Below are 27,688 nucleotides of genomic sequence, written 5' to 3' on the forward strand. Positions count from 1 at the left end.
AAGGGCAAGATTAAAATGTACCAAATGGACAAATAAGTACAATTAATTCCTCTCCGACCCTTGAAAGCTTATACCGCAAAGGTTTCTTGGTCTCTATAGTGTTCCTGGACTCAAATCTAACTTATCTACTGCAGATCAGTATAGCCACCATCCTGAAACTAGGTCCACTATGAAATTAAATTAGTATATTTACATTCTGAAAGAAAAGACCTAGGTTAGTATATCTGCTTTTGGCTTTTCAATACAAACTGTTCCAGTAGAAATGAGGAATTAGAATGTATAATGGGATGGGTGGTGTTCAGGCAGAAATCACTGGGGTGAGAATTGGGCTGTTAAAAATACACAAGACTGTGTTAGTTTTCTTCTGTGGAATATTGGAGCACATGCAGTAATACAAGTTGTTTATTGTGTGAGTACCTTCAGGACTAAATTTCACGTAGACAGGCCATGCTGGTATGTCTGCTGAATTCTTAAATTTGTCTAAGCTCCCCCCCCCTCAACTTAAAGCAGAATTAAGTAATGAAAATAACCAGTTATTGAAAATCCAGCCAATTAACCCCTTTTTCATTGCAGCACACATCCCTAACAAGTAAAGCTTTTTGTAAATGCTGCCCCAATTAAACAGCATTGCCACTCATTATCATTAGTCTAAATTGGTTTCCTGGGAGATAACTCAGTGAAAGAACAATCATGATTAAGTAGAGCCACTTTAACACCTCTTAGCCTCTTCATCTTCAGTGAAACCATGACTGCAAGCGTTCTTTTTAATTCCACCTTGAAAACTAGCTTGAGCCATATTCAAGGTGCATTTGCAAATCACATTTGGGAGGAGATTCTGTTGCAGATATGTTCTAAGTAGCATATCTTATGAAAAGGAATACCTGTATTTATTTTTAAAGACATATACATGCAAACTCAGAGAATCATTGACAGTTAAAAATCTTGCTACCCAAATATATATTATGCAATGTGGGCTGACAGAAGCAACAAGTACTAACAAAATTCAAACCACTTTCACGAAACAACAATAACTCAAGTGGACAGATTTTACATAGATCCCCCACTCATTCCTCTCTGAATGAAAGTGCTGTCAAATCTCCTTTAGCTTATGGTGGTCCGATGAATTAATGACTTCCAAAATGTCCTCCCTGACCTGATTAACCCAGACTTGCCGGATCTCATCAGAGCTCACAAACTAAGCAGAGTTGACCCTGGCAAGCATTTGGATGGGAGACCTCCAGGTAATACTTGGGTTGTGACATGGAGGGAGGCAATGACAAATCATCTCTGAACGTCTCTTCTCTTGAAAACTCCATAGGGTTACTGTAAGTCAGCTGTGACTTAATGGCAAAAAAATATCCTAACATCTGAGCCTTGCTCAGATCTTTCAAACTGAGGGACACAACTTCCTTTATCAAGTCAGTACATCTCATGTTGGGTCTTCCTCTGTTTCTGCTGCCTTCTACTTTTCCTAGTATTAGTGTCTTCTCCAGTGAGTCTTGCCTCCTGTTAATGTGACTAAAGTACAGTAGAATCAGTTTAGTCATTTTAGTTTCTATTTGCCCTGGCTTGGATGTTATTGGGAAAGCACGTTTTTTTCGCAACTTACCCACAGTGTTGTGCTTTTGTGCATCACCTGGGTTTTCCTTGTCTGTTGTACAACCTCTTCTGAGCTTACTTTGCTGTATTGTTGAAGGCTTTCATGGCTGGACTCAACTGGTTGTTGTGGGCTTTCCGGGCTGTGTGGCCATGGTCTGGTAGATCTAGTTCCTAACGTTTTGCCTGCATCTGTGGCTGGCATCTTCAGAGGTGTATCACGTCTGAAGATGGTACACCTCTGAAGATACACCTAAAAATAGAAAGATGCAGAAAAGTGTGTGCGTGTGCATGCACGTGTGTGTGGTAGGATATGGATAGGAATGAAGCCTTAAACTGCAAGACAAATCTATACTTTATTATTAATTTTTTCTATCATCAGCAAACAAAAGAAAATGGTTCATGGTACAATCCTTGCAGTAAGCTCTGTGGAATAAAATAGGACTTACATCTGAGTAGACCTGCTTAAAATGACTTCCTTAGAAAAAGGTTAAAAATTCCAGTGACAATTTTAACAGCGTCTTACTTTTTTGTATTAAGTTATGATAAAAAACTATTCTGTTGAGCCCTTTTATGTCTTTTGAAGTGGAGTGAGGGATTTCTCCCCTCTTCAGTTATTCAATTTTTGTTGAACCTTTTTGTTAGCATCTCCTACAAGCAAACTGTATCTATGGAAAAAGGCAACTTGACTGTTGCAGTTTTGTGGGTCAGTAGACAAGAGTGTTTTAATTGCACTAATGGAGCATAGAAAATGCCAATGAATGATTGTGAAATTTCCTTTAATAAATTAAATTGGGTTTAACTCCATTCTACTGTTGTCCTGGGCCACAAAAGTCTGCTTACCCTCAAAGCATACTAATTATGATTGCAACAAGTTTTGCCAAAGGTATAACTAAGAGATGCTGTAGTTATTTGCAGTGTGCTTATATTAGATTTTTTAAATCCAAAGCAATGTACAATACAATATAAAAGACAATTTATGCAATCAAAAATGTCAAAATTTAAATCCAACAAATAAAATCAAATAGAATGCAAACTGAAAAAAATAAATGGTAGTAGGCAAGGATGTTGTTATAAAACTTGTTGAAACAGATGTATTTTTATCATTGGCTGAGAGGAGGTGGAAAGTGTTTGGGAGGACATACAACAGAATTTGAGGCAAGACTGAAAATGCTGCTCCACCCAATGGAGGCTGATCTTGCATTCATGAACAGTACTGACCATGATAGTAAAATGATCTGATTATTGTAAGATAACTTCATGTGCGTGTATGTGTGAGGCTTCCAAACATTCTTTATGGGTAGCTCCGTATAGAATATAAGACAGTCTTCAGGTTAGCCATAGCATGCATGATAGTGGCAGATCTCATCTTTTCAGCAGTAAGCATAACTGAAATTAGCCAAAACTAGAAAAAAAAGTCCTTTAGACCACAGCCACTACTTGGGTTCCAGGAGCAAAAGCAGATCTAACAGTGCCTCCAAACAGTGAAACTGATCTTTCAGGGTGAGGATAATCCCACCAGAACCAGAATTACTCACAGTTATCTGGTTCAGCTCTCTATTTTACCTGTCTGTAAGCTTAAATTTGCTTACTTCTAATCCATTATTGATTTTGGACACTTGTTCAGCAATGATAATTCCAAAGGGGTAGCCATGTTAGTCTGTGGCAGCAGAATAAAGCAGGTGTCCAGTGACCCCCTAACTTCATCAGATACACAGGAATGTATCAGTCCTGGAGGGTATTATCAGGGCAAAACAAATGGAGGAACAGAGAAAAGAACCACTAAAATAGTCCCAATGACTCTTGTAAGCCATATGACTATTTGGGGTGATTATTATTATTATTATTATTATTATTATTATTATTATTATTATTATTATTATTATTATTATTATTATTATTATTATTATTATTATTATTATTATTATTATTATTTATTGGGTTTATAGGCCGCCCTCCCCCGAAGGGCTCAGAATGTTGAACGTATTTCAGAAATTGTACTTACATTATTGCTATGGACTCTTACTATTAGCAAATATACTAAATTAGCATTATGAGTTAAGACAAAAGCTGAAATATACTTTATAGAATATAAAATTATTTTCTTCTGTCACTTCATGCATTCTGTTTTTAGATATGTACTAATGATGTATAGGAAAAGTATGAATGTGCCAAATACATGTATAATATAGCTGTGGTTGGGGATAGCTTTCTTCTGCTTGTTTACTCTTCAGCAAATATTCTGCATAACGTGTGAAATGACCTTGTCTCTTTCCTCTTGGTGGATGTCATTAGGTGGGATATATCTGGAGCTGTCATTGGTACTGAATGTGGAACACTGGAATCAGGTTCCTCTGTTGTGTTCCTCAGGGATGGAGAGAGGAAATTATGCACTCCGTACATGGATACTACTGGCTATGGAAATCTGAGATTTTATTTCAGTATGGGTAAGTATGCACCAATAACAAGTTTAGCTTCTGTAATCCAGACTAAAAGAGGATTGTTCTTCTGCAGGTTGTACTGTAAACAGTACTTCTGTCAACTGACTTTTGTGGGTTTTCCAGGCTGTGTGGCCGTGGTCTGTGTAACCCACAACAGCCAGTTGACTCTGGCCCTGAAAACCTTCAATTAGTCTGTCAGATCTGGCTTCTCTAGCTTTTGTCTATCCATATTGGATCCCCACATTCTTCCACTACCAACCCTGTGAAAGGTGTGCCAGAAATTTCTTCTCGTGCCTTCTTTTTACTTTCAGCAGACCTAGACATTATTTGAAATGTAGGGCTCCCACTGTAAAAGGCAGTTCTTCTGCAACATCATCCCACTTTTTCAATGTGCAGTAAAACTTCCCACAGTGCTAACTGTGCATCATTGCTCTGTACATTTCCTCCTTTCCATTTGATAACTTTGGCTGCATAGAGGTGGGGTGGGGAGTGCAAAGTTTGATGACCACACCTGGGTCAGTTTGACTACATATTAAAGAAAGAGCAAATTAAACATGGCTGCCATTTTTCCCCAGCAGCTTTATATGAGTCAATGTCAAATTCTGTTCTTTTGCTGCAACCCCTCAGCTGCTGCTTTTCAAGTGAGTTGGCCTTGAAGTATGATCTACAGGTAGTTCTAGTGTGCAAGAGAAGAAACCAAAGAAGTCCCCAAAGAGGAGGATGTATGGCTTCTAGCTACTCTCTGAGAAGAGCTGCTGTTGCAATAATTTTCGCAAAATTTAATAGTAACCTGAATGGCCATAAATGTATTTATGTATTTATTTACTTACTTCATTTATGCCCCACCTTAAACCAATTTACATTGCTCTTCTCTCCTCCATTTTTATCCTCACAACAACCCTGTGAGTCAGGTTAGGCTCAAAGTGTGTGACTGGGCCAAGGTCTCCCAGCATGTTTCCATGGCAGAGGTGGGGATTTGAACTTGCATTTCCCAGATTCTAGTCTGACACTTTAATCCCACTACCACAAAGGCTCTGCATTACTTCTTGTTTAAATACTTTTGGAAATCTTGTACAAACCTTCCTTGGGATTAATTTTAGAGGGGAGAGACAGCACAGGACAAAAGCAGCACCTTTTTTTCTCCCTAAGAGAGAATCACTGGGGTTGGATGAACGTTTCAGACAGTGAAAAGCAAAATGTACATAAACTATTAGAAGATGCTAATGGGTCTGGCAGTTGTACAGTTTTCTTTGCAACACTTTCCCAGGAGGGTCCCCACGAATCAGGTAAACTCTATAGAGCATTTATTTTTTCAACACATCATGCATTAATGTGAAATGGAAAGTCAGTAGAGGAAATGGAGACTGAATTAGCTATCCCAATAGAATGGCCTTCCATGTAAACAAGAACAAAATGCCTGTCTTACTGAAGCGGAAGTTGTACAACAGACTCGTTGAATAGTCACACATACCCTGTGTGGTATGATGTACCAAAAAAAAAAGTACAGGAAGAAGACAGTGCTTTACTTCCAGATTTCCCAGGCATAGCTACACCTGCATGGAAAACAGGAAAGACGTTTTGCCGACCTTTTGAACTCATACAGAAAGCTGTTGGTTCAGCAACAACTGGCTGTAAAATGAAGAGACTGCATGGGGGGAAATTGGTTGAGTGAAAAAGATGACAATCGATAGTCAGATAAGAAAACTAAAGGCTTTGTAAAAGAGGACAGTAGGATAATCTTAATTTAATTTAGATTGCCAACTAAAGACCACATGATTAAATATGTCTTAATATTTAAAACAAAAATTGTGAATATAGGAAACCCAGCAACATTGGATAGAAGGCTCTGGCGAGCTCTTTCCCCGACATGCTCATTTAATGTGGACAGTGATGGGTTTTTTATTTGTTGCTTGGAATAACAGTCCTGCATCTGAAAGGAGTGGCCAGGGCTCGGGGTAGAGCAGCTGTTTAACATGCAGGAGGTCCCAGGTTCAATATGCATCATCTGCATTGAAAAAGATCAGGGAGTTGATAAGCAAGACCTTGACCTGAGACCCTAGAGAGGCCAGACTGAGTAGATACTACTGACCTTGTTGGTCCAGAGGTCCAATTTGGTGTAAGGCAGCAATCATGTATGAATTCTGCAGTGAAACTGCCTCAACAAAACAACACAGGGTGTTTCTGCTAATGTTGCTATCTTTAATGTGTGGATGAATTCTATTCTTGCCCATCCCCATGTATAATTTTCTGTTCAAATTTGAACAAAGCATATTTCATAGAGAGGAGTAATGGACCATAACCATGTTTATCTTTTTCAAACATACAACAAATACACTATTTGAATGTAACAGAAGAACTCCAGGTTCACAAACCCCTTCCTGCTGTGAAGATAACATATCCTTTTCTGTGGTTAGGAAGTTGTTTTGGGAAGGTTCTTTTTTGTGTGAAAATCAGTGACAAGATTTGAGATATCCCTAGCTACAACAGCTGCTCGAGAGGTGTCAGAATTAATGCTATGATGTCACAGTCAATTTGCATTATAATGTATGGCTTTGTAACCCATCTGGATCTTGAGAAGAGTTTGTAATTTTAGTTAAAGGGTGATTTTAGTTCCCATGAAGCCAGTAAAATCATTGTGGAGCATATACGTGTGAGAGAGACAGAAAGAGTGGGAGATATCATTTTTATGGTTGTTAAGAATTTAAGGTGACTGCCTTTTTAAATACAAATTATTTGTATTCCCCAAATGTGCAAATTGTTGCAGGGGGCAGCTGTGATGCTGGTGAAGCCCATGAAAACGATGTTATTCTCTATGCAAAGATCGAAGGGAAAAAGGATCACATACATCTGGATACCATGACCTACGCTTCTTACAAGGTGAATGTTGAAACAGGATCTGAAGGTAGCACTAGGCCAACAAGACAGATTCCCAGTTACCTCGGCAGTTATGGTTCAGATGAATTTATGAGACACTGAGCACCTCTGCAATTCAGCATGAAAGCTGGATGGTTCTTGTGCTTTCAGTTACGTTTGCCTAGCCATTATCACTAGCAGATTTCATGCCACTACTGGTATTCTGTATGGACTGTGGGTAGACTCCAGCAACTGAATAATGACTCAGACCTGGAGAATGAAAAAAAAACTTTAAAATTAGTTGTAAGCACAGCTGTACCTTAACAAAGGCTTTTGGCTGCTAGTACTGTTATGAATTGCCATTCCACTTTCAAGTTAAATGATTAGTGAAGTTTCTCAAGGAGTTGTTATTATAATCACTTTGAAGATTCCCAGTGACCCTTTAACTCAAAATCCATTTCTAGTGTGACTTTAAATGCAGAACAACTCCCCTACATCTAAGAGCATGTCTGCAGACTTCAGGTTTCATTTTTATATCAAAGTACAATGGCTCCACTCCTCCAGCCCAAGTAGAAAGCTTTATTTTGATGAGAATACTAAGAATTCTCTCTTACAAATCCTAGTGCCACCTACATTACTCTAGCCTTTGGAGGCACTTAGAAGAGCCCCCCTAATCAATGTATGTTGTCCTTAGCCAGGTAAGACAACTAGTGTATGGTTATGCAGAACTTTCACAAAGGCATTACAAACATTAGTTTTAAAATGTTTTCCTGCACAGTTTATGTATAAGTGTAATTATTTTTTTTATTTTTGTTGAAGGTGTCCTCTTTGGTTTCGGTTGTTATTGGTCCAGAGCTGCAGACTCCAGCTACCAAGTTCTGCCTCAAGCAGAAGAATCACCAAGGGCATAACAGAAACATCTGGGCAGTTGACTACTTCCACGTCTTGCCAGTGCTGTCTTCCACTGTAACTCATATGATTCAATTTTCTATTAACCTGGGCTGTGGCACCCATCAACCAGGCAACAGGTAATGCAAGTTAACGTTTGGCTTGTGTATATAATTGCTCCCCAGCCCAACTCAGTTATCACAGAACTTTGCTTTGTTTTCTTTTTATGTTTTGAAAGAAACTGAAAGAAGACAATGTTGAACAAATTCAAAAGTAAACTTGGGAGATGTTTTTACTCAACATTTTGCTCTTTGCTCACTCAATTATAAATATCAGAGAGCTAACTAAAATATGGCCATGCATTCAGATAGAATGCCTTCTTCCAGACATGCTACTGTTGGCTGAGAACATGTGAGTTCTTTGTGTAAAAAGACTGGACTGGCAGAAAACTAATTAGCAGTAATGAACAAAATGCATCCATTTGATAACTGAGCCATCCATTCGTTGACTCAGAAATAAATGGGCTGTCCCTGTCTCCACACTATAGTATGATATGAACAAACATACAAACAAACAGAGGAAGTGTAGGGAAGTGTGGGTATAAAGTGCTGTCAAGTCACAACTGACTGATGGCAACCCAGTAGGGTTTTCAAGGCAAGAGACTTACAGAGGTGGTTGCCCTCCTCTGCATAACAGTTTGGGTATTTCTTGGTGGTCTTCTGTCCATGTTCTAACCAGGACTGACTCTGCTTAGCTTCTGAGATCTGAAGAAATCAAGCTAGCCTGGGCCATCTAGACCAGGGCACTTTCTTTGTACTGAAAGCAATGGCTAACCTTTCATAGTCCTCATTTGCATTTCACAAATAATTTGGCAGTGCAGATCTCTGTGTCCAATCAAACATTATTTATAATAGCACTTATATTGCATGACTGGGAGAAGAGGAGACACACATAGAATATATGCAGCGAATTCCGTTCTCCGAGATATTCATTTCCTCTCAAATGAAAAATCAATGAAGCTTCATGAACTGTTTTAATCCAAATTTAAAATATCACATGCAATAACTGGGCAGCAAGACATTCTTGAAGGTGAGTCATATTCCAACGAAATGATCCTGAATTAAATAAACCATGTTCTAACTATTTGATGCCAGGCTGATTAATTATTAATTTATTTTAATGGTTCATTTGCAGATTTTAAAATGGGATATTAGAATTAGCTTACATCGCTGAAAGTATTTTCCATGTATATTTTTCAAAAGGGTACATTTTTGTTAACACTTCTGTTAACACTTCACCCACTGAAGCTCCTTGGATTATATCTGAGGCTTGCTCCTTGGATTATATCTGAAACAGGGGATTTAAAGAGTTTGGAAGATGCCTAGAATTTTGTTGGCTGAAGACTTGTGCAGAATACACATGAACATATATCAAGCGATTTATACTGAATCAGACCACCAGTCTATCAAGGTCAGACTGGCAGCAACTGTCCAGGATTTCACATCACCTACTAACTGGTGTTTTTAACCGGAGACCTTCTGCATGTAAGGTAGAGGCTCTTCCACTGAGCCTCAGCTCTTCCCCAGACAGAGAACAAAGAGCATCAGTGCATCCTTTTGAATTATGAGGTAGTGGCAATGCTGGCAAAAAAAAAACCCCTTCTCTATTAGTCAGCAGAATCTCATCCAGCTAAATATTTCAAGTGGCTGAGATCTATTAACATCTGGTCAAACACTGCAAAGTTTGAGACAGATCTTAACATGTACAGGACAGTGCTGATTAAGTCTGGAAGTTGTGAACATTAGAAAACTCGATGAAAATCTGAACATCACAATGTTGCTCTTCAGGTAAAAGGCAAAGTATCTATTTCAGGAGCATGTAATTCAGAATGCAATTTGTGGATTGGAAGAGTACTTATCTGTGTACTAGAGCATCTGCTTGGCATGCAGAAGGTCCCAGGTTCAATCCCAGGTTCAGGTTGTAGCAAGTTGTAGGTGCCGTGAAGGAGTTTGACTTGAGACCTTGGAAAGCTGCTGTCAATTGGTGTAAACAGTACTTGTCCTTGACAGAACAATTGTCTGGTCCAGTATAAGGCAGCTTTCAGGTGTGTTCAAGTGTGATTCTCAAATATTACCCTCTCTACTGTTGTTGCTATTTAGGCAGGTTGGGTGATGTTGCTGGCTGTACGCTTCTGTATGTGTGTGTATGACACTGGATGTAGCTTACTTTGCTCATACAGGCCAATTACGCACAAGGCATCTGCTGCATGATGGGGGCAAATGTGCGTCGCCACAAGATTTCTTGTACAGACGTATTTCCTTAAGCCCTACTTTCACTTTCTATTCTCCCCGCGGCAAGCAAGACTACTCCTAGCACAATTTGAATTTTGCTTCGCAGCCAGAGTGGGCAGATTTTTCAGTGGGCACAGCTTTGCCCTGGACCCCCCACCCACAACCAGCCTACCTAGTCTTACCTCCCCCATCCCCTCGCACTGCTTTGCACGCTTCCCCTCATTCTCCTTCCTTTTGCCAACTCCTTCCTGCTTCTCTAAATGCTTATATAAATACATCAATATAGTAATAACAGAAAGTTGACTTTTGCAAAGGAAAAGCACAATCATGGTCTTGTTCTGGCTCCACCCAATCTCTCCTCTGCTTCTGCCCTCCTTAATGATTGGGAGGGCATTTTTAAAACTTTCTTTCCGACAATGCTCTGTTTTAAAAGAACAAGTCTCTCTTGCAGAAGCAGCAGTGAGAGGGAGAGAGAGAGAATATTTGTGTGTGTGTAGGGGAAGGGGAAGGGAGAGGAAGAGAATATCAGCAAGATCTGTGCCTTTAAGGCTGTTGATGGGTGGAGTTAAGAGAAGCAACAAAAGGACAAACCGGTTGGACAGTGATCTTGTCCTGAGTGCAGCTCTTCTGATTTTCTGTCAATAAACTGGATTTTGTTTATACCTGAGTCTGCTTCATTGAGAAATCTAGAGATCACAACAGTGGTACACTTCTCCATCATAGTTTCTGATCATCCTATTGATGGACTCTACAGCCTTCTCACCTGTCGCAGCATCAGCATCAATTGTAAATGCTCTCTTCAGAGACTCCTGCTCAGTTAACTAGTACTGCAGGGGGAACTGCCATCAATCTATGACTGCTCCCAATGTTTCCTGTGCCTTGGAGATCAGCACCCAGACTCAGTTGTGTCCACTGCCACAGATATGAGTTGGAGATTTTCATTGGTTTTGTTCTTATTATTTTTATTGTTATGGTGAATTTATGGATATATTTTGTAAGCATTGAATATCCTTTGGACCAGAAGACAACATATATTGTTTAAAGCAAATAAGTGCAAAACTGCTCCCAACTTCCTCCCCTGCAATTTTTTTGTTGGAGAGGAGCAAGAAAAGTCAGAATATTCTCCTCTTGGACCAGCTAACATTGCCCTAGCACCTCTGAGCTACTTGAAACTGTTCCGTTTCTTGGTGAAGATAGCAGCAATTTTCATGGGCCTATGATATTTCTGTTCTTCTGTGGAATGTAACAAGCACAAATGGTTCTTCCCTTTTAAACCTGATAATTCAGCACGTATAAAAATAACTAACCTAGCTCAATCCCTCTCAGAGCATACTGATCCCTCCACAAAACAGTTAGAGAAATCTCTGAGCAGAAGGAACAATCAGGCCCTTCCTCCCCATTTTCCTTTATTTGGTTCTCATTTGACAAATCCATGTAACAGCCATACTATTTAAATCTAACATAAAAATAAGAACTTGATGGGCATTTAAGACCTACAGAAGCTGCTCTCTCACTCATCAGGTAAATTATTTCTGACATGGCATACCATTTTGTATTTTAACATGCTGCGTTTCATGTCTGTATCTTGAGTGTTTAGTACTCAGAGGCATTTCATACTTCAGCATCTGGGGAATCAATTATTAAATCAGCCATGATGTTAAAACTATGTGTTCTTGCCACAAATGCCAAGTTATGTTTTTTAGTGTGGAATGGTTGAACTGTGATATTATTTTCTTTTGTTGTTGTTGCGTTGCTAGCATCAGTTTGGAGTTCTCCACCAATCATGGCCGTTCCTGGTCCTTACTTCACTCAGAATGCTTGCCAGAAATCTGTGCTGGGTCTCACCTTCCTCACAGCACAGTTTATGCCTCTGAAAACTACAGTGGGTAAGAGAGCTTTCTCTCAAAACAGTTGTGACGTAAGAATGATGGGAGATAAAATTGCTTGTGACAAAGCAGTGAAGATAGCTGTCCCATGTAGCCTCTTATTTATGGCAAATAGAAAAGCAAATTGAAGCTGTTACATTATGTCATGAAATGTTATTCGCTTCAGGTTATTCCTTGCCTCTGTAAAGACAGCCTTCTGTTTTCAGGACCTTCAAAGCCGCTTTGGGTCCCCATGGGGGAGAAAGATGGGCAGTGTGTGTATTCGCGTGCGCACTTTCAAGTCACAGCTGGCATATGGGGACCCCATAGGGTTTTCAAGGCAAGAGACATTCAGTGGTGGTTTACCATTGTCTGCCTCTGCATGTGCTGGGAACATTTTGAGGGAACTATGACTAACCCAAGATCACTGAGTACGCTTCATGTGGGGGAGTAGGAAATCAAACCCTGTTCTGTAGGATAGATTCTGCCATTCTTAAGCACTATATCATGCTGACTCTCATTGGCAATGAATAGAGTAAATCAATGAAGTCAATAATGTGTCTGCCCTAGGAGGGGGTGGCTGTCACCCAGCGAGAGACATGTGGGGAGGTACAACTAAGGGTCAGAGTATAGTGAGATCACTGGAGTCAATGGATGGGGGGGGGGTAGTCAGTGCTGCAGGCAGACTTGATTTCTTTGGAGGGAGGTGGGTAGTGCATTTGAAGAGGAGGTGGGCACCTGAGTCTGATCCTGGATGCTGTAGCAGGGGAGTCAGAACCCTTGCAGAGGCCTTGGGGATGCAAGAGAGAGATGCTTTCCCCAGAAGCATGGAAGGCATGTCTGTGTCTGTGGTGGCACCTAAAGGGACGGCTGATTTCACAAGGGACATTGGGGACAGCCAGTAGTGCATTGAAACGTGATGTACTAAAACAATGGACAGGATTGGCCATAGGGAACAAAGGGAGAAGCAGGAATACCCACTAGACATACTGGCACACAGAAATGCCAAATTACTTACATGGGTTCCATTGCAATACATTACTGCACATGAAAGTTACAGTAAAGGCAGAATGGATTTTGAATGATGGTCTCTGGGCGCACATCAATTGCTCTGGGAGTGGAATGACAGCATCTAGAATTGAATGACAGTCATTTGAGTCCCAGACTATTCCTGCTCCATTGCAGAAAATATTGGGGGATCTGAAAATGGTTCTGCACGTTCCTATGTCTGGTGGCCCCCTTTCCTCTCCTTGTCATGTCCCCATGCCCCTTTCAACGTGAGGGTGCCCTTTGCATCACTTCCACCAAAGGCCTTGAGCACTGGGGCCCTTGTCAACTTTGTCTGCTGCCCAGGGACTGATAGCAGGGCCCACTCTCTTTGGGGGATGAGAGTGCCACAGACACATCTCTGGCCTCTGGGGACCCTGACATGGCTGTAGCCTCAAAAACCTGGCTACGAACTCTTTTTCCTTGCAGCCGCTCACAAACATAACCCTTCAGAGAGCAGACTAGCTCTGCTATAGTTAAACCAGTGACTGGCTGCAGTTTCTGCCTGCAACCCTCAGGATTGTTTTAGAGTTGAAACATTTTAATGTTTTGATGTTTCCCACCATGGGAACCCTGTTTGGGTAGAAGGGCAGTACAGATTTTTTCTTTAAAGCAAAGAATGGGTTAGAACTATGGAGAATGAAATGCTGTTAGGCTTATATAGCTGCTTACTCATAATTTGTATGAGCTTAATGCTTAAATAAATTGTAACTTTAAAAGCATGGGGGCTTGTATGTTTATTTCAGGTGGAACCGAATAACTATTCCCCTTCCAAATGCAGCACTAACCAAAGACACCAGAATTCGATGGAGACAAATGGGACCAGTCCTTGGAAACATGTGGGCAATCGACACTAGTTAGTATTTAATGTCATGTTTATTGTGCCTTGGTGGTGCTTGATATATGTGATAGTCTGCTCAGTGGACTTAGTCTGCTCAGTGCTCAATTGAAAAGCAGGACTGGCCCAAGGATTTTCGGCACCCGAGGGAAAGTATGATTTTGGTGTCCGTCGTCCCCCCCACCCCCCACAATTCTGCATACATACACAAATGTAATAAAACATCAACCTGCTTGTTTCAAAGGCTGAAATCCTAAGCAATCCTGCCTATGAGTTAATCTTATTGAACATAGTGAGTCTGACTTCTAAGTAGACATGCATTGGAGGAACACTGATTCAGCTATCTCTCTGCCCTGTACCCTGGGTCGTCTGTGACCCCCTAACAATTTTTCCCCTAATGCTTCCAGCTTTGGTTTGCCTAGTTGACAGGCCAGCTCTGTAAAGTTGCCACACCTCCTTCTTAGGTTGATTTTTGCCCTAAAGAGGCTAAATTTCCTAGTATAAAACAATGTAAGTCAGCAAACTAAGGAAGGCAACACACTTTACCTCCCTTCCACGCCCAGACTAGACTACCGTGAGCCATCCACAGACAACGATAATGGGCATCTCATTTAATGCACATATAGTGCAATTCTAAGCAGGGTTACAGCTTTCTGAACTCTTTTTGTTTTGGTTGACTTAGAAGATTGTAATTCTGCAAAGTATCACATTTTGCTTCCCAGATTTTATAATTTATAAGATTGGCATGTTCACATACATTTGAATACTATACCACCGCACAGAAGGCGGTTGTATTAGATGTAGAGAAAATCAGTCAGATGAGCAAAAAAGTAAGGCCTACTTTCAATCCACTTCCTGCCTCTCACAAGGGAACACATATCATGTGATCAAGCCAGACTATTGCCTACCAGAAATGCAGGCTGAGTCACATTTAAAATCTCTTAGGAAAACCAATATAGGACAAAAAAAAGCTGAACTATTCTACATTACAGCAGATTCTTTGTGGATAATGTACTATATATTCCTTGTTTTATGTTAAATATACAAGGGAAATGAAAGAAGGTGCACTCATGCAAAGATAGATCCACAAAGGAATGTTAAAATAAATTGATAACCCCTAAAAATATGACTACATTCCATTCAAATGCAGGTTTTAAGACTGAAATCCCCTATATTGTTTTTTTAAAGAAACTTTTGCATCAACCTAGGAGGTTTTACAGGCAATGCTGTAGTCAAGACTGTTTTCATTTTTATAGATATCTATTAAATGAATTAGGCCTTCTGGCTCTGAAAATACAATTATTACAGATATTCTGAGGGAAATATGACACTTTCCATTTTATTGTTGTGGTTCTTATTCCCCTATTTGCACTAGAGTTTAATGGTCAGTGCTAATGTTCTGTGTCACATAGTGGTATGTCAAATATTACCAGAAATTGAAATCAAACATCTACACCATGCATTACTATTAACAGCTATGAAACCTTATTGTAAGAAGAACACAAATAGAGCACAGTGGATCAGACTGGTGGTCTGTCTAGTCCAGTGTACATTTTCATACAGTGGTCAACCAGGCTGAACAAGCAGGAAATAGAGGCCAAGGCTCTCCCCTGATGCTGTCTCCCGGCACTGGTACTCAGAGGTTTGCAACCATTGTCTGGAAAATTCCAAATGGAAATTCATGCTGTTATATTGTGCTGCTGGAAGAGAATGGCTTTGCTGTTGTAGGAATCTGTGGCGCTCCCAGTCAACCACCCAACTTCGTGATGATAGGATGTGAATAACTGGCATCATATCTTATAGTACATGACCAACAACGTCCTTTGGTTTTCATGTACATGTTCAATGATATTCATATCAACCCTTGGTGGTTTCCCTATATCACCTTGTATTTGGACACAATATGGACCTCAATTACATTTATTCAGATAATGCCATTATTTTCAGAACAACAACTGCTGCCTAATAGGCTATGTATCCTTAACTGCTGTATAACAGTGTAGCCCTAACTGCAGTAATACTCCAAATAATGTAAATAATCCAGCAAGTCCTAATTTTCAGAATCAGGGTACATTCCCCCCTCCCTGAATTCTTTATTATTTTTTTCTTCATTCTCTTATGTAATTATATTTCAGGTACTATTTGTGTATTGCCTGATATTACGAAACCCATATGCTGGTAGATTGTTTAGTTTTTATATGTTTCATAATATATTTGGTTTAATTATTTATAACTTGCACTTTGTTATCACTAATTTCTTTTCTCTGCAGTTTACATTGGGCCATCTTGCCTCAAATTTTGCTCAGGGCGCGGACAATGCACTAGAAATGGTTGCAAGTAAGTCTAATTAGAATTCTTTTATGCATTATAAAATAATTATTTCTTACCAGATGTAAGGGATTGGACTTCCTTTCAGTAGCACAGACCTGGTTCTTAAAAATTACATCTTGCAGTTGGAGAAGAGGCTCCAGCAGGGCTCAAGCCAGTTATGTCTCAAAGGCAGAAAACGCTGGAGTTGGAGTCAAAGCTTCCAGAAATTCCCCTCCCACTGCAGCCCACTGATTTCAATGCAATTATACATTTCAGGGATAGTGACCTTGAGGAATGACATGAGGAAAGTCTGCAAGAGCAACTGGGAATCTGTACAAATGGCCAATTTGGTCTGGATCCAACCCATGGGTTGTTGGGGCTCCTATTAAAAGAAATCCCAGTGGGCACCCCCATCCAAGTGGTGAGATGGGAGGCCACGCTGCCATGACTGCACCATGCCGCCGCTCCCAGAGAGGCTTTCTAACAGAGCGGGGAGGTTTGCAAAAAAAACCCCCAGCCTCCCCGCCACCAAGAAGTCTCTGTGGGGTTGAATAAACTTACATTACCTAAAAGGTTCATGTAAGTCTGAATTTCCTGCTGACAGAGTAACCCGGCAAATAGCTGGGAGGCAGCGGACTAATGTTGGCTCCTCCCCTGGACATGCCCTTGGAGTGCTCCCACTGTGCCAGTGTTGATGGCAGGGGTGCTGGGACCCTGGCATAGTGTCCCATCCTGCATCCCAGTACCAGGGGAGGCAGTGGCAACTGCAAGCTGGCAATTTCTCCTCTCCGTTGGGGTAAGTGCCCCAGGGAGGACAAACACACCAGCACAAGGCACACTGCTCCCACAAGTCCTTTTGGAGGGCCCTTTGGATGGGGCTCTAAGAAACTCAAGTGCTTAACTTGGGTTTTTCTGTCTTCCATCCACCTGAAACTGGTTTCATTAGAGATGAGATTTACCAGTCTGATCCACTCCCATGCTCTATACCCTCTGCTCACTCAGAGGAGCAGCAAGAGGGAATAATAGTATTGAAGCTATGGCATTGCTTCTGGGTGATACTTTAAGTACCATGATGTTTTAGGAACTTTCTCAAATCTCTATAGTATTTACCATAGAGATTAGGGGAATTCCTAATCCCTTATATAGTATTTACTATATAGATTAGGGGAATTTCTGTTCCCCTAGCCCACTGTGGCATCAGCAACACTCCCCCAGACTCTGTCTCCTAATACTCCCATAGAACAACAATGCAGGCTGGTGACCCTGTTAAACATGGAAGCTGCCCCTAGGCTTTGATTTGTGAGCATCTTCTATTATTATTTTTTCTATTCTATTATTTTTGCTCCAAAATGGATTATGGCAAACAGCCATATGTGAAAAAAAGATACATTCCCCTGTCTTTAGGTGCAGAAAACATTCAGCTGGAGAAGTAAGCCAACTGACAGATGGCTGAAGTGCTTCTGCATGAGACTTTCAATGCAGTTTTGTATCTTTATGGTTGGTGCTAATAAAAAGTATTACACGGGTTTTGCTTTAGATTTTGTGCGGGCTAATGTAGCTGGCTACAGCTAGTTTCTGTTAGAACCTTGGCTGCTGATTCTCTGTGAGCTCATTGTCTGGTTGCTTCCACGAGGCCTACATCCATGCAGGATGATCTACAGTAGATTTGATGCAACTTTTTAGCAAACACTTCTCATTTAGCAAACACTGTGCCCTTAAAAATCTTTTCTTCCCTCACCTTTTCATTATTATTTCTGTTTTGATTTGATTAGTTAAGCCAGAGTACACAAGTGGGATTATGTATTAGGCTAAGAGTACTTTTCAGTATCTCCATGTTGAAACAATGAGGCTTCCTACAGGCATTGATGTTGGGTGGAGATCACTTAGCTTACTTGGGAACTCTCTTACACATGAAAAAGTATTTAATTTAATATATGCATTTGATCACAATTTGATCGCTATATAATGCATTAGGAATTCCCTTAATCTCTGTGCATGTTGGAAGTATATTAGAATAAATGGATCTTTCTTCCAAGTACCAGTAGTTATTAATGCTCATTTTGGAGCAGAATATTTGAATGTGCTTTATTTGGAAAAATTATTTGCAGAGATTTAAAGCTAAACAAAGATATTAGATAGGTATTTTTAAAGTTTATATGGAATGATGGTTGGTATGTCTAACAATCTCCTTTGTATCTTTTTATCATAAGATATTTCTGGGTCTTTTCTTATTACAGATGTGATCCTGGTTTTTCAGGACCTGCTTGTGAAATGGCTTCCCAGACCTTCCCCATGTTTATTTCTGAGAGCTTTGCTAATTCCAGGCTGTCTTCATATCACAATTTTTACTCTATCCGTGGTGCTGAAGTCAGTTTTGGCTGTGGCGTCCTAGCAAGTGGGAAAGCCTTGGTTTTCAACAAAGACGGGAGGCGTCAACTTATCACTTCTTTCCTTGACAGCTCTCAGTCCAGGTAAATAGGAGTGGATGGAAATAGCATATAGGTATTGCAACCAGACCCTGAAAAGCCTTGCTTCTGAATAAGGTCAGCATACCACATAGAGTGAACTGCCCCTATTTGACACAGAAAGTATAAACCATATGTGCTTCTCTTATATCTGTGCACTCCTTAGGAAGGAAATATCATTCTAAGCCCGTTGACTTCACTGGATTTAGAAGGGGATAACTATGGTCAGGGTTGCATGGAAAGTACTTAATTAGATTATGTGGATAACATTTCCTTTAAACAAATTATTTGCTTTGTCTGTAGTACTAAGTAGTGAACACATTTTGGGATAAGTATTTTACGCCAAGGTTTGCAAGCATGAGATATTAATAAAAAAGTGAGTGTCAGAGCTAAGTGCTAATTAATTATTCATGAGCTTGTATTTATTTTGACAGCTTGTGGCAGCTGATTAGATCCATTCGGTATCTCCTCCACCCCTCCGGTTCTTAATAAATAATTGAGCACAATAATGATTGGCATTTTAAAACTATATATGCCACGTTGCGTTTCAAGACTGAATACACAATTTCTTCTCCACAAAAACCCGTAAATATTGTTTACTTTCACTCAACTAGCTTTTTAAGATTAAAAACCCCCATCAAGTTTAGAAAAGGATTGCTGTACAAACTGTAATATCAAATAATGCATATCCTTGTTATTTAGATTCCTCCAGTTCACGCTACGTCTTGGAAGCAAATCTGTTTTGAGTACCTGTAAAGCACCTGACCAGCCTGGGGAAGGAGTCTTACTGCATTATTCATATGACAATGGGATCACATGGAAACTCCTGGCACATTATTCATATCTCAACTACCACGAACCAAGGTATTTTGATTGCTTTCATGGACAGTAAAGCCAGAGGACTACCTGTTAAGGATTGTCCACCAGCCCCAAACATAATCTGTTGAAGTTGGAGATCTTGTATTTCAGACGATTGAATCTTATTTGGTTCAGTGTATTAACTTCTATGATATTGTTGGTAAAAATATAGTGATCTTATAGTTTTCCACATTTTATCCCTTGCTTGTAACTCCACATTCAAGATTCAACTCTTCTTAATGTGGGATATCTGAGAGCAAGAAATGCATTGGCAGAAGGTACCCACAGATTGTTTTGGGCCAGTCATTCTCTCTCTGTGTCTAACCTACCTCACAGAGTTGTTGTGAGGATAAAATGGAGGGGAGAATTATAGTGTAAACAGATTCAGTCCCTGAATGGGAAGACAAGTGGGATATAAATCCTTAAACAAATAAAGGACAATTGTATTGTAAAATCTCTACACCCAAATCAATAATTTTTCAGGCTATAAGAATCCTGCATAAGGATCTATGCCTCACTGAGCTTTACATTGCAGTGCATCTTGTACTTGTGACTTTTTACCTTTCCTGAGGTATCTGATAGTAACACGCTGTCCACTAGTAACATGCTGTCCACTAGTGCAGATTTACATTGATTTGCTGTAGTCCAGGCCCACTGAAATAAGTGTTGTGATGTTTTACACTGTGTTTTAATATGGATAATTTTTCCATTTTTATTATTTCATTGTATTCATTTTCTTTATGAGCCATATCAAACAGATCTTTGGAGAGGCAGAATATATTTTTTCCCTAAAATAAATAAATTTAAAAAGATAAAAAAAATAATATATGTATCTATTCTTAAAATTACTTGAAGAGTAAACCTTAATCTTAGATATATTGGCCTTGTTCCTATCTATTGTATGAATTAAGTAGATATTATAAAATCAAGACCACTTCTGACATAAAAGAACATTTTGGAGCAATTGGTAGGAGAGTCAAGACATGCTCACTGGCCTCTGTAACTCAAGTATTCGACTGCATCAATGCATGAATTATAATATACTAGTGGCAATGCCCATTTCATGTAGAAATGAAATGGGCTCTGGGGGAAGGGGAGCAAGGAAGCCTATTCCCCCGCAGTGGTATTTCCCCATGGCCTCCACTCCAGCAGCCCACTTGCTCTGCCACCAACCTTCTCGCTTGCCATCTGCTCTTTCTGATGGTCAGGGAAGGGGGGCAGGGGTTGCCCAGACTGGTGGTGTTCTCCTGTAGATGCCAGTAGCCAAATGCTCTGCTGCCACTTCACGCTGCTGCTCAGGCCAGGCTAGCATGTGGGGTGGTGGAAGGGCAAAGAGGAAGATGGGAAGTTTAAGTGGGCTTGCTGCTGGATCAGGCAAAGGTGGGCATGGGATGGATGTCCCACCAATGGGAATGCAGGACTGAGTTCTACCTGCCAATTGGTGGGGGTCCATAGTCAGAAGGTGGTGATTGTTCACCACTTAAGGAATTATATATGGTAAGATATGGGCCTCTGTAGAGCTGAACATATCACATGGCTATGTGAATAGCCAAATAATTTTATAGCAGTCATAGCTGAGGTGCCCAAATAATGTTATAGTAGTCATAGCTGAGAGCACTATGATGTTAACTAGCACTTAATGAGCACCCACATTTGTGTGTTAATGAGCAAAGCATTTAAGCATTTGTTTAAATTTAAGTAGATTAGTCTAATTGATCTCAATAAACACTTGTTGGCTGCAGTCCAAAGAAGTTGAATATGCATATGTAGGAACAGGGAGAAATGCATTTGCAGTCTAACTTTCTTTGACATTTTCATAACAGCAGCTTTTCTCTGCCCTGCTCGCCCGAAAGGGCTGGCCTCTTTCAGAACTGAGGTTGGCCTTGGATAAGACTGAAAGATTGCTCCTGGTGGGAACTCACACCCATCAACCAACCTACCCATCTACAATTATTTATCTACTATTGGATTCTTCCCGTTGTTTAAAAAGAATCTAAATCTATAGCTCAAGTGTACAGATTTGTACTAAATATTATAACTCTGCCTTTCTGCCGCAATTACTCACAAAACGACTACAAGATTAAAATATCTAGCAGCAAATAGGAGCTAAAACCAATACTCCAAAATTTAAAACAAACAAGAAAAAGGTAAATCAAAATTAAGAGAAATGAAATAGAATGAATTTAACAACAGCAAGATAATAACAGAGCAAATAATGATGCACTGTTTTGCTTAATTACTCCAGTCTCAGCTGACTGAAGTCAATGGACTTGACCAGAGTAACTCTGTTTAGGATTGCACTATAAAAAAGCTATATAGTATTGAATTGCATAAATTTAGAGTACAGCTAAAACCCTACCCCTTTCCAAAAAGCCTCCAGAGTTGTTACAGCATCCTGAAAGGTCAAGGGAACCAAACAATCTTCCTAGGCAAGGGAGTCTGAAAACCTGAGTAAATAGTTGAAAAGACTGTCCCACGTTAGGGTTGCCAGCCTCCCAGTGAGGCCTGGAAAAGACCTGGAATTACAACTGATCTTCAGACAACAGAGATCAGTTCTCCTGGAGAAAATGGGAGCTTTGAAGGGCAGGCTCTGTGATATCATACCAGGCTGAAGTCCCTCCCCTCTCCAGGCTCCACCCCACCAAATATCCAGGAAATTCTTTAAAAAATAAATTCTTAACATGGAAATTCTTAACATGGAGGTGGCAGCCTTATCTCACATGCTCATCCTGGTCTGCATGTGGCATAGTGTCCCTGCATTCCTTTTTTAGCAGCAGTGATCGGGTTTCCATGGCATACTCAGTGGCATTCAAAGCTGGGTCTCCCAGATTATAGTCTGACACTCTGATTACTATACCACACTGGCTGTGTTACATTCAGTAATCATTTTGACTGTCCCTGTGAGGCAGGTTAGTAGTATTAACCCTGTACCCCTGCTAATGAGGCTGGGGCCATGAGAAGTACAATTGCTTAAATAGAGAATTCCTTGCCAAGAAGAATGTTTGAACTTGGGATTTGATCATTTCACATTCTTGGAGATGAAAAACATTCCCCTGCTTCCAAGTCAGTGCTGCAGTCATCAATATCTGAATGTAGTTTGGTATAGACACTTGCTTAAAAAATATTTTTCTATCTTGTTTAAGACCTGTGTCTTAAATGGAATTACATTTATAGGTACAACCTGGATTGGAAAATGTTAGAAGCCAGGTGGTTTTTGATACTTTCCTCTCTATGGCCTAAATGGCTTTAATCCTTTCAGTCTTAGTTGTTCAGGTGCACCACCTTACTTCTTAATCAGTTAGCACATTGTTTCTTCAAAAATAAATGTAACATCACAGGGTGCTTTGAATAAAGACAGCATAGCTAGCACTTTTTAATATGCTGTTTTCTGCCATGAGAGAAGATGCAAAGGATTTTTGCACTTGCAGGAGAAATCAGAGCAACAGGACCCTGGGTAATCATAAAGCTCAAATAATTGGAGAAGCAAATCACGCATAATGTTAAATGTATGAATTGATTTTTCCAGTTCCCTGTCATGCCAGTGTATTTATAGACTTTTTGGAAGAAAAAAGAAACACACATAGGTTCAGTATGAATATACTAAAAACACCTTTGCGAACATTTAATTGTACATTGATGGAGACAAATGCTTTCTATGCTGCCCTGCCTCTCATCTCACCTTGTTTGTTGCATGTGGGCATCTGGTGCGATTGATTTATGGAATGTTCACAAAGATGTCATTGCCATGGCAATTAATGTATGCTCCCTGTGGCTGTGTACTGTAATTGCTCCTGGAAATTCGATATTATTCTTAATTTTCTTCACAGTTTGTCAAGTAGAGGTTTTGCTGCCACAGCTGGCAGGTGAAATCAAGTGACCTTGAGGACAGTGGTAGGCTCATGGGGCAGGCACAGTATGAAAAAAACATACCAGCGATATAGGGCTATGTGTAATCTTTTTGCCTAACGGGGTGATTTAAGTGTCCTGTAGAAATTTAGTCAGTTGGCATAAAATATATGCACAGTTCTATTGCACTGTAAATATCATATTTCCCTGCAGATTGTGGTAATCTGTCTTTCTGGACTTGCTCATCTAACTAAAATGATTTACTGAATTCCACGTACCTTTGGAATTTGTCTCAGTTACCTTCTGCTTGCACTACAAGAATAGCTGATAGTTCTTTTTATATCTCTTAAACTTGTACAAAATGTTGCTTTCTGCATATTGTCACTCATCTTTTTCATGCTGTTCCCCAACCATATTCCTTCTTCATTTATTTAATCTTTAGACCGTATACTTTTCAACAGCTTTTGGATTTTTTAAATCAAAAAGTAGTACTTGTTTTGATTGTCTTGTATAGTACGTACTGTAACAAAAACAGTGGTAAATTTGATTGCTTAATTTGGGGTGAAACGCCTCACAGACCTATCTAAGCATGTGAAGTGGCTTTGTCCCAAGTCAGCTCATATTCAGATCTGAGGAGATATTTGAGGGAAAAACAGAGGATGGGGTGAGAAGGCATTTGAAAGACAAAAAAAAAAGAAAAGCATAAAGGACGGCAAAGGCAAATGGGTGGGATCTCTTCAAAAACTTCCCAACCATGGAGTTCCAATACATTTATTGTGTGTCTTTTCTTAAAGAATAATTTCAGTGGAATTACCTGAAGATGCAAGACAATTTGGCATTCAGTTCCGATGGTGGCAACCATATCATTCTTCTCAAGGCGAGGATGTATGGGCCATTGATGAAATCATCATGACTTCAGTGCTTTTCAATAGCATTAGCCTGGACTTCACCAACCTCGTGGAGGTCACTCAGTCACTTGGATTCTACTTGGGGAATGTTCAACCATACTGTGACCATGACTGGACTCTTTAGTAAGTAATATATTTTTGACTGGCTTACTGGGGGTAAAGTGTAGATGACTGAGGATGGCAATGGAAAACCAGCCCGTAAGCATCACCTGTCTAGTAAACATCATGATGTGATGTCATCCCATTAGTAATGATCCGGTGCTTGCACCAGGGATTATCTTTAGCTATATTTTTTACTGCACATAAAAGTCTTCAGAGTAAAATGATTATCTTTAGTTGCAATCCTATGCATATGTATTTAGGAATGCGCTCCAATGCATACTTCAGAATTTATGATTGAGTCAAAGTGCTTTTGGAAGGGCGACAAATCTTTACTGTGAGGGACACTGTAGAGTGATTGTATATCTTTGTATTCTAATGAATCCTGGAAAGAGCTAATTGATTTCCGCAGATGACTCTCTTCTGAGTTCCCCCTGGGCACATGACATGAATGACAATGTGTTAGTTGACCTGTACCTAATGAGGGGTAAATTTTACAACACTGTGCAATGTGATTCAAGCACTGGTGATGAATCGGTACTCTTGCAGTTCCCTTGCTTGCAACACATTCAAAGTTTATTCTGAACTGATCACAGATGTAAATTAAAGAATAATTAGGTGCCTTGATTTCCATTAGTGGCAATAATTAATTCATGCAAATTAAAGCAGTGAGATAGGGACATAATATGATTAGAAGACATGTTAAGAAAGCTATTAATAAAGCATTGTCGGTGTAGTTCTGCCTGCTTGTGTTTAGCATGGCCTAAATGGGTACCATCGTTATAAAGAACACAGTCCAGCGATATCTGAGAGAATTAAATAACACCAACAACCAGCACACCAGGACTTTTGTTAATAAATATATTTTGAAGAGTTTGACTTGACTTTCTGATCATCCCTCATATTAAAAGGAGTTGACTTGGCTGTGAGAACAGCACAGAATAACTCACTGTCTCTTTAAAATCAGTGGTTTTTAAAAAAGTTTAATTTTGGCCAGCCCTGACCAAGATAGCGCAGTATAGCCTAAACTCATCAGAAGCTATGGATCAACCCTGATGGGTCAGCCCTGGCTAGTACCTGGATGGGAGACTCAGAGGAAGGTAATAGCAAACTAACTCTGATTATTTCTTGCCATGAAAACCCCTTGAGAGTTTTCTATAAGCCAATTGCAACTTAACTGCTCTTAGTAGTATTAGTATGAGGGACAGAGATTCTATTAGATAATGCATTTGGTGAGGGACAATGATTTACTCAGAGGGCAAGAATTTTTAGGTTGTAAAATAGATTTGAATGGGTCTTCTCATCGTTTAGTTTTTTTACTAGTTATACACACACACACTTGCCTGTTCATATGTACTTCTGAGAAACTGTACACAGGACAAGGCTGCATGAATTATAGTTTAGCGATCTGTTCTTTTGCTCTGTAACAAATATTTAAATACATAAAAACATGTAATGTAAAAATAAAGAAACATGAATGGAGTTAACTAGATTATATCAAGCTACATTTCTGATGTGTTTTCATTTGAATATTGAATTAGCATTGTGTTTCTCTACTACTATTACTAGTTCGTTAGAAATGACAAGGGGAAAAGTTAGTGTTTGTTAATACTGTGCATATCTCCAAATCATTTTGAAAGTTGTCTGATTCGAGCATTAAAGCTTCAAGAGTGATGAAAAGACTGTAATTTATCTGCTTTCATCAAACTTCAAGAGCTGGCTCATTTATATCTGACCAAAATTTTATCCTACTGTGGACTGAGTATGTGTAGCTTAAGTTTGTTCTGAGGAACAGCAATGGTAGTTGTTATTGGCAAGCAGTAAGCAGTGGTATAATAGTCTCATAGACACCAACAGCCAGCACACCAGGACTTTTGTTAACAAGTATATTTTGAAGAGTTTGACTTGACTTTCTGATCATCTCTCATATTAAAAGGAGTTGACTTGGCTGTGAGAACAGCACAGAATGTGCACCAGCAGTGATAATGAGGCTGTAGAAACTGCATTAACTACTTTAATAAGGACAATGGAAGTACTCGCTGCTCATTAAAATGAAACAACATGGCTGGGCTCAAACTGTTTGCATCATTTTAATCAAAGAGTTGGAATGAAAAGCCTTGAATGCCATTGTTTTCCCTCTGGTCTCATTAGATTGGCACAGCATATGGGAAGTGTGTTTTTGTTTTTTGTTGGAATTTTGTGGGTGAGATTTTTTTTAGCTTGCATGGCAAGGTAGAAGTTCTGTTCTCTTCTCTTTATGTTTGGTTTGTTTTTCTGTACCTGTTTTTGTATTCTCCACCCTCCACAAATCAAAATCAGAAATCACAGTGCTAATTACTCTGCAACCCACTCTACCTTGAATCAGAAAGAAAAGGACTGTGAACACTTAAAATACTGGACTGCATAAGCATTCTCTGGGCACTTTATAATATGTGGACCCTTCCCTTCACTGACCTTGTGCCTCTCAAGGGAGATGTTTTAACTTATATCTGTTTTGTGCAAATGGCTGGTACTTAAATTAATTATTGTTGGCTTCTCCCAGCTGTGAGTCCATTTGCTTCTCATTTTCTAACTCATGACTTTCCATGAGCGTGGCTTGCAACTGCGAAGGGAGGGTTCTCTGGGGAATGAACTGACAATTGCTTTTTCATTAGAAGCACTGTAGTCAATATGCTATAAATCATTTTACACCATGTCATCTTAATGCACAATTTCAGGAGAGCACCAAAAAATAAAAAAACCCTTCTAATTATGTGGTGAGTCTCCCTTTGCCATGTAAATTTGTAAACTGAAATATCTTTCTGCTTCACGATTAATATTTAAGCCCAAGCATTTATACAAGATTTTATGGTGGAAATGATAGATTCTCCTACTGACATATTTCTCTTCTTTCCTGATTTGATATTAGTAAATTAGCTCAAACAAATACACAACCTATTGATACCAAGGCTAATATTTAGCAATATATTTAAACCCAGCTCACCTTGTGATTCTAGAGGGGTTAAGATTATAGGAAAAAAGTAAAAAATATGGTTTTTCATTTTATGAATGGTATGTAACAGTGAAATCCTGAGAAGGGTTACACTTCTTCTAAGTCTGTTGAAGTCAGTGAGATTAGAAGGGCGTAACTCTGTTTAGGATTGCACAGTAAAAGTGTTTGTATCTATTTAGAATACTATTTTCCATCGATAGATAAAAGTGTGGTCAGTAGTGTCGCAGCAGAAGAGAAAGAAGCATGCGTCCACAGTAGAAAATGGTCCCAAACGTCTATGAACATTAAAGTTCACTTTTAAGCACAGTCTTAATCAAAACTATCATTCTTTTCATTATTAAAGATAGTAAAGAAGACTAGGTCCTGGGTGAGTGTTAAGCTCCATGGCTGT

At 39.6% G+C, this 27,688-nt stretch overlaps 1 protein-coding gene across 2 annotated transcripts in view; it reads left to right on the top strand.

The window, feature by feature from the left end:
- RELN (reelin) overlaps positions 1-27,688 on the top strand; it is a 370,687-nt gene that overhangs the window by 210,072 nt on the left and 132,927 nt on the right. For both annotated transcript variants that reach the window (XM_048499920.1, XM_048499921.1), the window contains exons 12-20: positions 3,892-4,043; positions 6,802-6,914; positions 7,710-7,918; positions 11,827-11,955; positions 13,728-13,837; positions 16,090-16,156; positions 18,367-18,600; positions 19,297-19,458; positions 24,093-24,329. In XM_048499920.1, coding sequence (XP_048355877.1) covers positions 3,892-4,043; positions 6,802-6,914; positions 7,710-7,918; positions 11,827-11,955; positions 13,728-13,837; positions 16,090-16,156; positions 18,367-18,600; positions 19,297-19,458; positions 24,093-24,329 — 1,413 coding nt within the window. The remainder of the gene's footprint in view (positions 1-3,891; positions 4,044-6,801; positions 6,915-7,709; positions 7,919-11,826; positions 11,956-13,727; positions 13,838-16,089; positions 16,157-18,366; positions 18,601-19,296; positions 19,459-24,092; positions 24,330-27,688) is intronic.

The sequence above is a fragment of the Sphaerodactylus townsendi genome, linkage group LG06 (genome assembly GCF_021028975.2).
Source record: "Sphaerodactylus townsendi isolate TG3544 linkage group LG06, MPM_Stown_v2.3, whole genome shotgun sequence".
Classification (NCBI taxonomy): Eukaryota; Metazoa; Chordata; class Lepidosauria; order Squamata; family Sphaerodactylidae; genus Sphaerodactylus; species Sphaerodactylus townsendi.